The 16,840-nt window shown below is 41.0% G+C and overlaps 1 protein-coding gene across 2 annotated transcripts in view; it reads right to left on the bottom strand.

The window, feature by feature from the left end:
* Positions 1-328: 328 nt before the first annotated feature.
* Positions 329-16,840, bottom strand: part of YWHAG (tyrosine 3-monooxygenase/tryptophan 5-monooxygenase activation protein gamma) — a 43,505-nt gene continuing 26,993 nt past the window's right edge. The window contains exons 1-2 of one of the 2 annotated variants that reach the window (XM_043499239.1): positions 15,053-15,371; positions 329-3,751 (exon numbers count right to left, since the gene is read on the bottom strand). In XM_043499239.1, coding sequence (XP_043355174.1) covers positions 3,095-3,751; positions 15,053-15,115 — 720 coding nt within the window. In that variant the 5' untranslated portion in view covers positions 15,116-15,371 and the 3' untranslated portion in view covers positions 329-3,094. Of the gene's footprint in view, positions 3,752-15,052; positions 15,372-16,840 lie in introns of those variants that run through there. The other variant, XM_038375632.2, reaches the window with a different exon arrangement.

The following is a 16,840-nucleotide window of genomic DNA, read 5'->3' as shown; positions in this document are numbered from 1 at the left end:
GTCAGACGATTAAATGGCCAAGGTGAGAGTAAATACCAAGTTCCCCAGAAGACACAAGATGGGTGAGGAAATAGTTTAATTGGACCAACTTTGTTATGCAGAGCTGTGTAAGCTTGCAAGCTTACCTCTTTCACCAACAGAAGTTGGTCCAATAAAAGATTCACCCACTTTCTCCTCTAATATCCTGGGACCAAGACAGCTACAACACTGCAAACAAGTTCCCCAGTACACAGTTTAAAAAGATCAACTGGACAGTGAAGTTCTCATCCCAGCGGAGCCAAAGAACAAAAGAAATTCAAACACATAATGCAATACAATTAAATAGCACTTACATCAGATCTGTAAGTTTATTTGCTCAATGTACGACGGCTACATAATGACTCACATTCATGATATTCCATCACTGAGGAAAACTGCTAAGAATGGTCCGTGAGTGAAATAATTCCTTACAGAAACACGGAGTTGGAAAATAATCACTGATTAGACCTTAAAAATAGTTCACTGCATAACATGACAAAAAGCACAAACAAAGGCTCATTCAAAGAACATAGTAATTGTTCTCCTACACTGTAATAGTTATAATTTCACCATGACATACACCAGACATTAAGATTAAGCTAACACTGGTGTTTCTTTTGCTTTTCCTTTTTTAAAACAAAATCATATATAATTGCATGTCACTATAGCAACATCCATAACAGATCAGTTTCTTACGATACTATTTGGTAGAGCAAACTTTACCCCCAAAAGAAAAAAAAAAAAAATTAAAAAAAATTAAGACTAGTTTGTCATAGGAATACATAACATCTACAGTATAAGTTAATAAATGTCAAGCTACTGTATAGAAATACGACACTAGCATGCACAATATTGTATCAATAGAGTAATGGAGCAGTAATCATTTCACTGGAGAGACAGTATCATAGGCAAGTGCATTTCTTAAAAAAATGAAAGAAACCATTCAAGCTGCTTAAAAATCAAGTCCCCGTCCCCATCCCCGCTCCATCTTTTAGCCCTCTTGTGCGATCTTTCCTGCGTAAATTTTCTAAAGCAGCAAGAGCAAAAGCGGAAATAAAAAATAGGTTTTGTAATTCCAGTAAATCACTTCCAAATTATACAGGCAGGGACAACACTGCTCACTGGACACGAAGTTAAATTAAGTTAAGAAGCCTAAATAAATCTTCCAGTCCATGGCATTTACTGTAGGTTTCTGTCAGTTACCTAAGCTGCAAGCCTCTTCCTATTGATCTTTCCAGTAGGGATCATTAATCAGGCTATTTTAAGTTTACAGAGGTGAGCTTCATTTGAAGTCACTTTGTGTAAACGTTGTGATGTTGCATATAGTACATTCACTTAAAATATATGTGCATATGGTCATTTCTAGTGAGCATATCTTTGCATGATTTCCATTGTAAATTCCATTAAAAAGTTTTGACAATATAATTGCAAAGTCACTCTTGGTTATGTATTTAGGTACATTTTGGTCATTCCTCTTAACCTACTTTCTTAAAGATGACTTATCTTTGCTGTCAAATCAAGGAAAAAAGCTCTTTAAGTCCAACAAAGCCAGACTCTGTATCCAACCGTACAATAAAACTGATTGTACTGTATATGCAACACCAAGATGCTCTGTTTACAGACTGACTACCGAACAGGACAATGAACGCCTGTTTTAACAGGACATTCATGAGTGCAGTTTCCTTCTACTGCGTAGTTTTAGTTAAAAATCTACGAAGTCCAGCAATCTGCAAAATCAGAAGGAAATGGCAGTGAACTTCCAACAATCGTGTTTAAAAAAAAAAATCTTTACTCAGATGGGGGTAAATATTACCTGGTAAGCTTTATTTTCTCCCAGCCAAATCAAACAGACCTGCAAAACAGGTATTTTAGAAGAGAATAAATTTACAGGGCTCCCAAGAGTTGACAAAAATGTTTATGATTGTAGCTCTTCCTTTGTGGATTTCTCTACCAAATGAGCTTCTAAACTCCTGAGGTTTCACTCATTATACCACAAGCTTCCCCAGGAGAATGAACACCGAGCTGCCATGAAGACAAAACAAGGAGTCTGGGCGCTACAGAGATCTGCTGACAAACCTCATGGTACAGTGGGAGAAAGTCAGGGAAAAGTGAAATGGCAGTGTAATCCCTGAGGAAGGAGCTGTGGCACCTTAAATCAGGATGGTCTTTGAAATACCAAACAGTACATGACATACAGACCTGAATTATTTTTATCTAGTGGTGTTTTAGTCTAACATTTCCCCCCTTTCTAATTAAGTTCTTAATCCTTTTGCTGTGGACTCAGTTTAAACAGCCGCTTGCCAAGCATCTGTTAATTTGTTGATCAAAACTAGAGCAGCTTTGATGTTCCTCAGGCAGTCTTCTGGCCTTGGGAGACAAAGGATAGCCAAGCCAGTCCACAGGGGACTGGATAAGGATGGCAAGCCAAGAGAGTTAGCAAAAGAAAACGTACAATGGCTTGATGTCACATATGGCTGTCATGTAGAAATACTGTAAATCATAATTTAGTGTTAATACTGTAAGCTACCCTAATAAACATCTTAATGAAAAGTTAAATGGCCTAAATCCTGGGGCTTTCAAAGCCCTGAATTGTGAGTCTTTTCAGTCTGGGATTGTAAGCTATGCCATGACAGGCACAGCGCACCCTGGGGATGCACTGCGACATGGTAAACATACGGCACTTGAACGGAGGAGACATGCACATAAACCTTACTGGAACCACAGAACTTCATTTTTTAAAGTGAGGGCCATTTCATTCAAGTTATTTCATCTTAAAACCCTTTTATTTCTAGCGATAAAGTTAAATTAAAGACAGCTCCACTTGTATTAATAATCTACAGAACAGTCCATATGCCAGTGTGAGGCTGCCATTCCATACCCAGCACAGACAGCCTGACTTTCCACTAGTGGTGTTTTGGCAAAAACGTCAAAGAGGCAATCAAAGACAGGTCGTGGGGGCTTCCCTGGGAAGGTTACCCTTCCCTTCCCCTCCCCCACCCAGACCCCCCCCACTTGTGGGAAAAAATAAAGACTGCAGTAGTAGCATCAGCGTGCGGCTGCCAGTCCATTTGGGGGTCTAATTGTTGCCTTCTCCACCATCGTCATCTTGCTGATCGCTTGTCCAGAGCGTTAGGTTGTCACGAAGGAGCTGCATGATGAGCGTGGAGTCTTTGTAGGAGTCCTCGTTGAGGGTGTCCAGCTCAGCAATGGCATCATCAAAAGCCGTCTTGGCCAGGTGGCAAGCCTGCTCAGGTGCATTCTGGATCTCATAGTAGAAAACTGAGTAGTTAAGTGCCAGACCAAGCCTAATGGGATGAGTCGGTTGCATGTGCTCCTTGCTGATCTCATGGGCTTCGCTATAGGCTTTCTCCGAAGACTCCACCACAGTTGCCCTCTTCTCTCCTGTGGCCACCTCAGCCAGGTAACGATAATAGTCCCCTTTCATCTTCAGGTAAAAGACCTTACTCTCATATTGTGTCTCGCTGCAGTTCTTGATCAGATAGTTGTCTAGCAGGCTCAGCACATCTTGGCATACAGCTTCCAACTCCTTTTCTATTTTCTCCCGGTAGGCCCGTACCATTTCTATCTTCTTTTCATTGCCATCAGCAGATGTCTTCTGCTCAATGCTACTAATTACTCGCCAGGAAGAGCGCCGTGCCCCCACTACATTCTTATAGGCTACAGACAACAGGTTCCTTTCTTCATTGGACAGTGGCTCATTCAGCTCTGTGACCTGCATTGAGAAGGGAGAGAGAGAAAAAAGGATTGGATTAAATTACACTGTATTTAATCCCATCTCTACCTCATACATTCTGCTGTTCTCACCTGCTACCTCTAGAAGAGTGGCCTGAACAAGGTGCTAGCTGATAAGATTCCAGTTCATTTTACTTCGGATATCAGAAGTTACATCCCACAGACGGAGCAGGGTTTGAAGAGGGGCAGAGGGGAAGGATTGCAAATTCTGAAAGCTTTCAAACACAGCTGGGAAGCAATTTGTTATGTACCTTCAACCTAGATACTAGGTTTTAAAGCTATGCAGCTTTACCCAAAACTTACGTCAAAATTTCATCACTTTTCTAGAATTTTCCAGTTAGAAAAAGATGGTGCTTAAGTTATGCCTTGATAGACACCAACTGGGTGGATGTCAGGCCTCAATAAGAAGCAGAAGAGGTGAAAGTAAGAGCTATAGCAAAATATAAGAGATGCTTGTACTCCCAGGCCAGTGAGTAAACTAGCTGAATAAGATGAATTAAAGCTATAAAACTAGATAATGAATGCTTATTTTTTCAGTTTTCTGAGAGGCTAGGTGTCTGCTTTTGAGATGTCCAGAGACTTCAGCAAACTGAGTTTAGAGAGATTTCTTCAAGACATCCATTACATCTTTGATCTCTGTGACGAGTCAAAAGCTCACATGGTAGCAGTATGCTATCTTTTTCCTACACAGGAGATATTCTTCACTGGTTGTAAGGAGAGTTTAGGTGTACAAACCTCCCAACATCATGATACATACACCACTAAAAGATTAATTGCCACAGCAATGGTTGGCTTAGGGGAATAGTAAGGAAACGTGGAACTACTCTGCTATCAGACTGCCAGTTTACATCCAGCCAAGATTATAATCTTCAATCATTACCAAATCAATCTTTTGGCTGGTACGTGTCATATCTGAGCCTGACACCTCATTCCAGTTCCCAACAGAACAATGCCCATCATCAAATCTATCACACTGTCACTAGTTGCCACCCTTGAGGGTTTCAGCAGTGAGGAAAGTGCCTGAATGGTTACAGAAACTCCCTCTTACTTACAGGCAACACATCCAGGTTAACACAAGGATGTTCAGCAGAACAGACAGCACAGTCTCCATGGCTGCAGGTATGGCACCTTTCACAAGCACTAAGCTAGCAAATGCAACTGCTTTGGGTAGTCGTGGCAGTTAGGCTGATCCCTGTAGCAGCTCTCAGCATAGCTAGTCAATAAGCATCCATATTTCAAACTATGTACCTACTTGAAGCAGCTGCTGGCAGACGTGGAGAATGAACATTATTTACACCAATAATTCAAGATTACGTGTGCCCAGACAACCCCACTTGGTCAAGGGAGATACGATCTATTTCAGCAAACAAAATAGCATTCATTCTTACTGAATCAATATGCAGGGGAAAGCTGTGTAAAATGCTGTAATTATCAAAAATCCTGTTAGTAAACCCAAACCACCTTCCTCCTGCTTCACCCCAAACTAAGCATTTCATATAGAAATTCAAAGCATCCAAGTAATGTCTGCCTTCAACAACACTTCAGAAAGTCAGACTGAGGCCACCTTAACACCCAAAGTTTCATTTCAGAGACCATAAACACCTTAAGGTATATAGCGATTGTACTAACTCCGGCCTTTCTAGCCGCAAAAGCCACAAAAATAACTTGGAAATTATTATTACTGTAGCACTAGCAGCCTCAACCACAGACTAGGACCCCATTGTGCTAGACACTCTACTAACACAAGACACAATCCCTGCCCCAAACATCTTTCAATCTAAGTGATTCCCCATTAGCCAAAATTAGTACATTAAGGGCAATCATTTCTATTCTGCGTTAAGATTCACTTCTACTATAAGCTCAGAGCTCTGCATTTGTATATGTCCCCATCTTCAAGCCTTTTACAATCAGGTAGTGTAGTTATAGCACTTAATATCCGCACACTAACTTTTGCCTTTTGCTTGTACCTGACACATGCATGAAGGCAAGTTCATAATGCATCCGATGAAGTGAGCTGTAGCTCACGAAAGCTTATGCTCTAATAAATTTGTTAGTCTTTAAGGTGCCACAAGTACTCCTTTTCTTTCTGTTCAGTAATGTATCTCTGATACCATTCATACTGTTCCCATATACTAACTTCTCCAAATGCAAGACTTCTGCAGAGTCTTTCTAAAGCCCAGTCCTTGATCCTTGTAATAAAATACCGTAGAGTAGGTTAGAAAGGAACAAGAATGGCATCTTTGTACAGCAGAGTTAAGGTTTTTTGGATGCATTTCCCTACTCGCAGGCACTTGTTTCTTCGTTAGTTTGTAACTTTACTGATTTTCTAGTTTGTATTTTATAACCAACGTGCTATTACGTGGTTTATACACTTTAAATGACAGATGTACTCTCAGCCTTACCACTCCTATTGCTTTAAAGGTCACATTGCTAGTGTGTTACAATAACTTGTTAAAACAGAAAGTACTCCCAGGACTTTTATTAAAAAAAAAAAAAAAGATTTCTAGTAGGAAGTACTTACCTGCCTGCAGCATTAATGTTCACTTACAATTGTGAAATACTGTATTTTTCTTTATTACAGAATTCCATGTAGTGTGACGTGATGTGATCTTACGGGACATTTCATCAGTCACAGAATGTTTAAAACGCGAAAAGCGAGTACTAGAACTGCACCATTGCACTGTCAGCAGAGTGCTCAGAGAAATTCCCAAATGAACTCCATATACAAGTTGTGACCAGCATTTTAAAGGACAGTTTTTAACTTGCAAAGTGGAATTAACTGAAGTTGTCAATATAGGTTGTCAGCATGTATTTACTATAACTAAATCTATAATGCCTGAACTCTGTTGCATTCACTTGTCACCCTTTATCACAAAATAAACTTGTACTACTGATAACTGTTTTTTATATGAGAAATGAAACTGGCAATTCTCAAGCTACCAGGAAATTTCCATCTTTTATGGTTTGTAGCAGACATTTATTTATTTTGTAGGCAGATGTAGCAAATTTATTCTTATTATACTGGTTTTCCTTGAGTCTGTGCTAATAGGATACCAGTCAAGATGTTCAATAGAACTCAAGGTCTGAACAATAAAGTTTGCAAAGCACACAAAAAGTGGGGGAACAGTAAATAATTAAGAGGACAGGTCACTGATTCAGAGCAATCTGGATCATTTAGTAAACTGGATGCCAGCAAACAGAGTGTTTTAATATGGCTAAATGTAAACATCTAGAAACAAAAGAATGTAGATCACACTTACAGAATGGGGATGCTATCCTGGGAAGCAGTGACTGAAAAATACATGGTGGTCCTAGTGGATAATCAACTGAACATGAGCTCCCAAAATGACACTGTGGCCAAAAGAGCTAATGTGATCTTGGGAAGCATGAACACCAGAATCTCAAGTAGGAGTAGAGGGGTTATTTACTTCTGTATTTGGCACTAGTGTGACTGCTGCTGAAATTCTGTGTCCAGTTCTGGTGCCCACAACTCAAGAAGGATGTTCAAGAAGGATTCAAAGAATGATTAAAGGATTAGAAAACATGCCCTATAGGGACAGGCTCAAAGCATTCAACATATTTAGTTTAACAAAAAAAAAAAAAAAGGTCAGGGATTGATTCAAGTATCATAATGGCGAACAAATACTTAATAAAGAGCTCTTCAATCTAGCAGAGAAAAATACAACATGATCCAATAGCTGGAAATTGAAGCTAGATAATTCAGACAGGAAATAAGTGCAATTTTTTAACAGTGAGAATAATTAACCAGTGGAACAATTTACCCAGGGTTGGAGTGGACTGGATTCTCCATCACTGAATTTTTAAATCAAGATTGAATATTTTTTTTCTTAAAGATCTGCTCTAGGAATTATTTTGGGGAAGTTCTTGGCCTGTGTTCTAAAGGTCAGATTAGCTGATCACCATGGTCTCTTCTGGCCTTGGAATCTATGAATAAGATTCAAGACACAACTTCGGGCTGGACAGAAAAGGACGTGGTGTTTCACTCCTTGTAATTTAAAATATCTCACTAGACCAGGTAAGGGCTGGCTAACAACAAATCGCACAGATTATGTTCCAAATCCTTTTCCGAAAGGTTTTCTTTTGTTTCATGAATCAGAGTTCAGACAGTCTTAACTCCCGCACATAAACAACTGAAACCATGAAATCCCTGAGTGTACATCTACATGACAGTGTGGCATAGCTGTGGATATGCCGCTGTAGTGTAGATGTTTCCTACACCGACGGAAGGGGATTTTCCATCCATATACGTAATCCACTTTTCCAAGAGACGGTGACTAAGTTGGTAGAAGAATCCTTCCGTTGACCTGGCCACGTGTACACCAGAGGTTAGGTTGACCAAGCTAGGTGCTCAGGGTGCAAAATTCACAGTCTTGAGCAATGTAGCCTGGTCATCCTATGTTTTAGGTGTAAACCAGGTCTGAGAATAGCAGGCAATGACTAATCTGGGGAAGTTTAGAATAGCAGGATAATATCTATACATCATAGATGTGAAAACAATAGCTCCCCCATTTTCTAATGAAAGGGCTGTCAGCTGAAAGTTTGTGCCATAGCCTTATGATACAAAGGACGTGAATTTGAGTTGGCCCATTTTAAAAATACAGTGTTAATTAACCAGGACTGTATTAGCACTGGCTTATAGGCATTTGGATAGTATTCACATCTCAGTGTCAAGGTTCCAGGCAAATCAATGCTTTCATGATATGTGCAGATCTAACAAATGTATGTCTAAGTTTTGCACAGTTAATTCTTTTGCACTCCAAGAGAAGTTAATCACTATAAACGTAACTGAGCTTCCATTGAAGTTCAAGAACCTTGTAACAATTTTAGCTTCACTGACAGTTTTAGAAAGAGCTTTCAAGCACAGGACTCATTTCTCTTTGTCTTCTGCATTTTTACTGTTATGCAACAAGCCCGGCCCCCTTCGCTGCTCCTGTATATGGCATTTTCAGAGTGAGTAAGGAATGAGACCAGGGATCAGGGCTTTAGGGTCAGGTAACAAATGCCACTGGTACCTAAGCTTATTCACAACATCCCCTCGATGGAAGGTGCAATATTTTGCTTCATTTAAATTTAATTTCTAGCTCTGTATTTACTTTGTGTGTTACCACAGGTATAAACCTGCAGTAAACAGCAAATATCAAACCTACACCTGGCAGATCAGACAGCAGAGATGCCAACTTCTGATCTGGAAGGGAAAAAAAAAAAAATCTACTCCTTTGCCCAGGGGGAGTTATTGAGATCAGTCATTCTCTATATAAAAAGAGTAAGGAGAAAATCCTCTCCTAGAAATTGAAAGCCTTTCAGATGGGGTAAGAGTCATCTCAAGAAGAAAAAAGTGGGATTGTGCCCTTTTGCCTCTTCATTAGAGCTGATGAGAATATGGAGATTGTGAAAATGTTTCTATTTCTCAAGTTTTCCACAATCAGCTGCATTCTTTGATGCACAAAGGCCTGATTTAGGCTACGACTACACTAGAGACCTTACAGTGGCACAGCTGCACCTGTGTAAGATCTCTCGTGTAGCCGCTCTATGCTGACAGGACAGAGCTCCCCCACAGACATAGCACTGTGCATGCTACCACCTATATCGCTTTTTCACACCTAAGTTTTGCTGACATAAGTGATAGTGTAGATGTAGCTTTAGTTTCTGGTTTTTTATGAAGTCATTCTACCCTGAAAACCAAGTACTAAATTTCTACAGGCTTGTCTACACAGATTTTCACAATAACTTGTTGAATTGTAATTCCATAACAAAAGGGTTAAGTGTAGGTGTAGACACCAATTTTAGTTTAAGAATGTCCTATATCAGTTAAACCTGAGTCTTTACCAACTTCAGCTACATCAAAATAAGATGTTCTTAAACTACAATTAGAATGTCCACACAGATCTAAACCAAAACAAAAGGTGCAAATAGCACCAAAATAACTACATCAATTTCAACTCTGTATAGGCCAGCCCTGTGACTGGGAGCTAGTGAAATGACATAGGAGTCACAGGAGCAAGAGCTGAGAAATCCAGAGGCAATTTGTAGTCAGGCTGCTGAAAACGTTGGGTTTTGTTAACGCCTATTGAAGTTAAGTCACCAATATTGCAGATAAATGCGGTCTATTGTGGGATAAAGAGGTTAAAATCTTTAACAAACGCTCCAAGACAAGCTCATGAAAAGCCAAGACCAAATAAATTATATTTATGTTTTGGGCTCTCTTTATATTCCATGAAGGAGCATGAGAAGACGAGCCCTATTTTTAGAGTCCATTGCAGGCCACCTTTAAGAATTTCTTGGTACCATCATCAGGCACTGTAATTTATAAGCGACACTTGCTAGTAGCACTGAAACTATTTCTGCTCCCAAGACGCAAAGAGCCAACTTCTAAAAACATTTCTTACCATAACAAAATTTGTTTGTACAAGACAGAAGCATTCTAGACAAGGGTAGTTTTAGATTGGGAGAGCTAAAATTTGTTTGATAAAAGAATTTGAATTGTTAAGTGTGCATGCAACTCTTGTATGCAGTGTTGTTGCACCTGTGTTGGTCACAGGATACTAGAGAGACAGGCTGGGGGAGGTAATATCTTTTATTTGACAACTCTTGACAAGCCAAGTCTAAACGCTAAGGGCTTGTCTACACTGGCACTTTACAGCACTGCAACTTCCTCACTCAGGGATATGAAAAAACACTCCCGAGTGCTGCAAGTTTCAGTGCTGTAACGTGCCAATGTAGACAGTGCACCAGCGCCCGGAGCCGCGCTCCCAGAGCTGTCAGCTACTCCCTCCTGGAGATATTTTTTTTTTTTTTGGAGAGTGCTGGGAGAGCTCTCTCCCAGCGCTATGCCGCGACTACACAAGCTCCAGTGCTGGGAGGCCTCTGGCAGGTTTGAGGGGCCTCAAGTGTCACATTACCCAGAAGTCACCTACTACAGGACAGGCCCAACAAAGAAAACAGAATTCCACAAGCCATCACCTCTCCAACGCATCATTACGGATCTACAACCTATCCTGAAGGATGACCCATCACTCTCACAGATCTTGGGAGACAGGCCAGTCTTTGCTTACAGACAGCCCCCAACCTGAAGCAAATACTCACCAGCAACCACACACCACACAACAGAACCACTAACCCAGGAACCTATCCTTGCAACAAAGCCCGTTGCCAACTCTGTCCACATATCTATTCAGGGGACACCATCATAGGGCCCTAACCACATCAGCCACACGATCAGAGGCTCGTTCACCTGCACATCTACCAATGTGATATATGCCATCATGTGCCAGCAATGCCCCTCTGCCATGTATATTGGCCAAACTGGACAGTCTCTACATAAAAGAATAAATGGACACAAATCAGATGTCAAGAATTATAACATTCAAAAACCAGTCGGAGAACACTTCAATCTCTCCGGTCACTCGATTACAGACCTAAAAGTGGCAATTCTTCAACAACACCACTTCAAAAACGGACTCCAACGAGAGACTGCTGAACTGGAATTAATTTGCAAACTGGACACCATTAACTTAGGCTTGAATAAAGACTGGGAGTGGATGTGTCATTACACAAAGTAAAACTATTTCCCCCCACCCCCACTGTTCCTCAGACATTCTTGTCAACTGCTGGAAATGGCCCATCTTGATTATCACTACAAAAGGGTTTTTTTCTCTCCTGCTGGTAATAGCTCACCTTACCTGATCACTCTAAGAGTGTGTACGGTAACACCCATTGTTTCATGTTCTCTGTGTATATAAAATCTCCCCACTGTATTTTCCACTGCATGCATCCGATGAAGTGAGCTGTAGCTCACGAAAGCTTATGCTATTTGTTAGTCTCTAAGGTGCCACATGTACTCAGTTTCTTTTTACATTACAGTTACCAGCTCAGATGTGAGGTGAAGCTCCTAACAGAGAGGCAGACACAGACTCACCTTGCAGTCCTATCAGGTCAGCTTTCAGGTTCTCCAAAAGATTAAGTCCTCCAAGAAGCCATCATATAAAGTATCAAGTAAACTTCTTCTAAACCTTGTCCCACTTTGACACAGGGCTAGTCACAGACATGAAGTCATACGTAATTTTATTAGACTTTGTTGGCGCTGATCTCCCTTAACATTCACTGAATATCCTTCCCCTGCTCAGAGGACTGCTGATATAAACCTTCTGGAGTGTTTAGGACTTGAGATTTGTCTCTTTACAGATTCCACTGTGTGGTCCTCCACTTAGTTTTACCTGCCTGTTCTATGGAATTCTAGGTCTAATGCTATTTCTAACTCCTTTGCAACCTAAAATACTCTCCCTCTAGTTCATAGCCAAGAATTACACTTCCCCACTGATCTGCCATTCAGCCATGTTTCAGTAATGCTTATGTCAAGGTTCTCTTCCATTACACAGCATTCTAGTTGGTTTTTGTTTTTTTTTTTTTTTTTTTTGCTTCTAAGCTTCTTGTGAATGAACAAGAAGTTAATTTATTTCCAGTGTAAAAAGTGTTTTGGATGAAAAAGCTGGATCCAGCTTTCCACCTGGACCAATAAGTGGCTTTGCAGTATACTTAAAAACTCATTTCCTCTGAGCAATAAGATATCAGGAATACAAGCAAGATGCTAATGGGGAGCCAGTGATTTGGAAAACCTAAATGCACCTTATAGGGGTTTTTTTATGCTTATGAAGCAGTTTAATACATTCACTATGGTCATTGGTAGTTAAAACCTATTTTTAATATCCCTGGGTCAAGCAGCAAGTTCACAGTATTCTACTGGCCTTTTCTTCTAGGTCTCCCAGTAACTAAGAGAGATATATACAGTTGCCAGACAAAGCAGTCTCACAAATTAGTGATAAAAACTTGGGTCTCTTATTAACCCAGTGGTTCTCAACCAGGGGTATCTGTACCCCTGGGGATACGCAAAGGTCATCCAGGAGGTACTCAACTCACCTAGATCAGTTTCTCTCAACCTGGAGATGGCAACCTCCAGGAGCGCCATGGGACCGGTTTAGGGGGTCACAAATGAAGACTGGCATTAGGGGGTAGCAACTATGGCAATTGGTAGGGGGCCCAAGCTAGAGGGCCATGCAAAGCTAAGTTACATGCTTCAACCCCAGGTCCCACCGCTCAGGCTTCAGACAAGGCTCACAAGTGGAAAACAGGTTCAAGTATCACACTGAAATGCAAGTACAATATTTATATTTCAATCTATTTATTTTATAATTCTATGGTAAAAATGAGAAAGGAAGCAATTTCTCAGTAAGTATGCTGTGACACTTTTGTAGTTATGTCTGATTTTATAAGCAAGTAGTTTTTAAACGAGGTGAAACTTGGGGTATGCAAGACAAAGCAGATTTCTGAAAGCGGTATAGTAGTCTGGAAACGTTGAGAACCACTGTATTAACCCCTTAGTGTCAAGTTCAGAGTTTTCATCTTTAGCACTTGAGGTGAAGTTAGATCAGTTTTTATAACCTGGCATTACACTCTTAGTTTCAGAACTCTGTTCTGATGGAGTTTTTAAAGACATACACCAACTTGAAGTCCAGTCAGTTTCAAGACACTGGTTAAAAGGACTTTCACGTGCTGCACCTGCTCAAGCCCCATGCCAAGTTCTCTTTAAAAATGTTTCTTCCCTGTTGCTGTATGGGACCTCTACATAAACAAGGGAAACTGACCACAGAGCACTAGAAATGCCCCCAAAATAAACTAAAAACGCTCAAAGAACAGAATCTAGTCTCGGGATGTTTATACTTTATGCATTTTTTTTAGCCTTCTCGCTACAGGTAACTATCCTGTTACCAAAAAAATTTTGTTAGTTGATTAATCAGATGTGGCAAGCTATTTGACTTGAAACGTGACAAGTTGGACATCACAATACCAACAAATTGGAAGAATAGGTAGTCTTTGCACATATATATTTTAAATCCATATACTGAACAGATTTGTATTTTACCCTCCATCCCTTTCACAATCTTCTACCATGGAGTCTAAAAAACTTCCTTCAATAAGAATCTGCCAAGGTATTTAAACCTGCTGAATTTTTCACATGATCTAGATTTTTGGTTCATAGATTCATAGAAGATTAGGGTTGGAAGAGATCTCAGGAGGTCCTTTAGTCCAACCCCCTATTCAAAGCAGGGCCAACCCCAACTAAATCATCCCAGCCAGGGCTTTGTCAAGCCGTGCCTTAAAAGCCAATAAGAATGGAGATTCCACCACCTCCCTAGGTAATCTATTCCAGTGCTTCACCACCCTCCTAGTTAAACAGTTTTTCCTAATATCCAACCTAGACCTCCCACACTGCAACTTGAGACCATTGCTCCTTGTTCTGTCAGCTGCCATCACTTTGAACAGCCGAGCGCCATCCTCTTTGGAACCCCCCTTCAGGTAGTTGAAGGCTGTTATCAAATCCCCCCTCACTCTTCTCTTCTGCAGACTATATAATCCCAATTCCCTCAGCCTCTTCTCATAAGTCATGTGCCCCAGCTCCCTGATCATTTTCCTTGCCCTCCGCTGGACTCTCTCCCATTTGTCCACATCCTTTCTGTAGTGTAGGGCCCAAAACTGGACACAATACTCCAGATGTGGCCTCACCAGTGCCAAATAGAGGGGAATAATCACTTCCCTTGATCTGCTGGCAATGCTCCTTCCAATGCAGCCCAAAATGCTGTTAGCCTTCTTGGCAACAAGGGCACAATGTCGACTCGTATCTAGCTTCTCCTCCACTGTAACCCCCAGGTCCTTTTCTGCACAACTGCCGCTTAGCCAGTTGGTCCCCAGCCTGTAGCAATGCATGGGATTCTTCTGTCCTAAGTGCAGGACTCTGCACTTTTCATTGCTGAACCTCATCAGATTTCTTTTGGCCCAATCCTCCCATTTGTCTAGGTCACTCTGGACCCTATCCCTACCCTCCAGCGTATCTACCTCTCCCCCCAGCTTAGTGTCATCCGTGAACTTGTTGAGGGTGCAATCCATCCCATCATCCAAATCATTAATGAAGATGTTGAACAAAACCAGCTCCAGGACCAACCCCTGGGGCATGCCGCTTGATACTGGCTGCCAACTAGACATCGAGCCATTATCACTACCTGTTGAGCCGGACAATCTAGCCAGCTTTCTATCCACCTTATAGTCCATTCATCCAATCCACACTTTAACTTGCTAGCAAGAATACAGTGGGAGACCGTAACAAAAGTTTTGCTAAAGTCAAGGTATATCATGTCCACTGCTTTCCCCATATCCACGGAGCCAGTTATCTCATCATAGAAGGCAATCAGGTTCGTCAGGCATGACTTACCCTTGGGTGAATCCATGTTGGCTGTTCCTGATCACCTTCGTCTCCTCCAAGTGCTTCTACCATCTTCAAATGATTGTCCACCTAACAGTAAATATTGCTGATGGCTAACATGAGTAAAGTTGTCCTAAAGAGAGCTTTCATCCTAAAAAAAGCTAAGTGGATCTATTTGTACCTTGTTTTGTAGTCTTAAAAGTTATGAGGAAGTTTTCCCTACCTCCCTCTCCATTAGATTTCCCCAGAAGTTCTTCTACCTTAGTACAACTGGGTCTAGTTCCTTCCTGCCTGCCATCTGATGGAGACAGAACTAAATCTAATCATATCATTCCCAGTATATGAAAGGGGCTTATCACTCAAGTCTCCACTAGCTATCTACAGAAGGTGGATTATCTGTACACTTGTCTGCTAGCTGGAAAGGAAGAGAAGGGCTCAATTATTCATTCTCAGATATGGCTATCATGAAGCACCTGCCTGCCTGCATGTCTACCCTTTATGCAACAGCAGCTCTAGAGCATTTAGGGCATGTCTTCAATGGCAATGTTAAAGCACTGCCGCGGCAACGCTTTAATGTGGCTTGTGTAGTCGTGGCGCAGCGCTGGGAGAGAGCTCTCCAAACCCTCTTAAAAAAATCCCACCTTCACAAGGGGAGTAGCTACTGGTGCTGGGAACACAGCTCCCAGCACTGGTGCACTGTCTACACTGGCACTTTACAGCGCTGAAACTTGCAGTGCTCAGGGGGAGGGGGGGTGTTTTTTCATACCCCTGAGCAAGAAAGCCGCAGCGCTGTAAAGTGCCAGTGTAGACAAGCCCTTAGTCTCATTACAAGCTAACCAGCGCTTAATTTGTGCCAGGGTTGAGCCCCAGCACCTCTAGGCTTGCTGCATCAGTTATGAATGTAAAAAAGTTGCTTGAAAGCACCTCTTTCATGCCAAATTAGGCACTGAAGCTAACCCATCTTTGCACCCGAACCTAGGTACAATAGGGAATTATCCTGCAATAGCAGGAAATAGACCAGATGATCTAAAGCTTTTTTATCATTAGTTTCTATGAACATGTAATGAAGTCTAATGCTGAAAAAGAAAGACCACCACATTATGATTTCACTGCACTATCACCAAGAAGCAGAACTTAAAAGAAAGTGTTCTCATTTAAAAGGAAACCAGTATTCTTCTCAATTCTGATAGGTGGGTTTCAGAGAGTTTCTCTTCCTTTTGTGTCCTAGTATAAAGGATTCCCTTTAATTGCACTCGAGTCCAAGTCCAGAGACAGACTTTAATGGCCTCAAGTTTGTGGCAGCTCACAGCATAGGGATCTGCCGAGTTGCAAGAAGAAACATTGGGGTTTGATTAGAACAATTTCTTCCTCATCATAAAAATGGGTGGGACCACCACTGACCAACATCCTGAAACACAGCAAAGTATGATACAAAGCAAGATCCTAATCACTGTATTTTTTGGAGTCATTGCTGAAAAATGTGCTTTTAAATGTAATACCAAAAAGAAATCTGGCCTCTTGTCCTAATTCTCTGTCATTTTTAAGTGGTCAAGCCAGTTACAAGCAGGACACAGCAGATTTAAGAACATGGAAGTTAACTCTTAAAATTAACTTCAAAATTGGCTAAGAAAAACTTACCTCAATTTTGAAAGTCTTGCTCCAGGGTAGAATGATTTAAATCACTGATTTTAATCATGATTTAAGTTAGCAAGCAGGAAAACTTGATTTAAATAATCAATTTTAATCAAGTTTTGCATCTGTACTTGTTACTTTCCTAAAAGAAGTGGATTCTCATTG

The sequence above is a fragment of the Dermochelys coriacea genome, chromosome 17 (assembly GCF_009764565.3).
Source record: "Dermochelys coriacea isolate rDerCor1 chromosome 17, rDerCor1.pri.v4, whole genome shotgun sequence".
Taxonomy (NCBI): Eukaryota; Metazoa; Chordata; order Testudines; family Dermochelyidae; genus Dermochelys; species Dermochelys coriacea.
The sequence above is the reverse complement of the archived record's forward strand: the minus strand, read 5'-3'. Positions and strand labels throughout refer to the sequence as shown.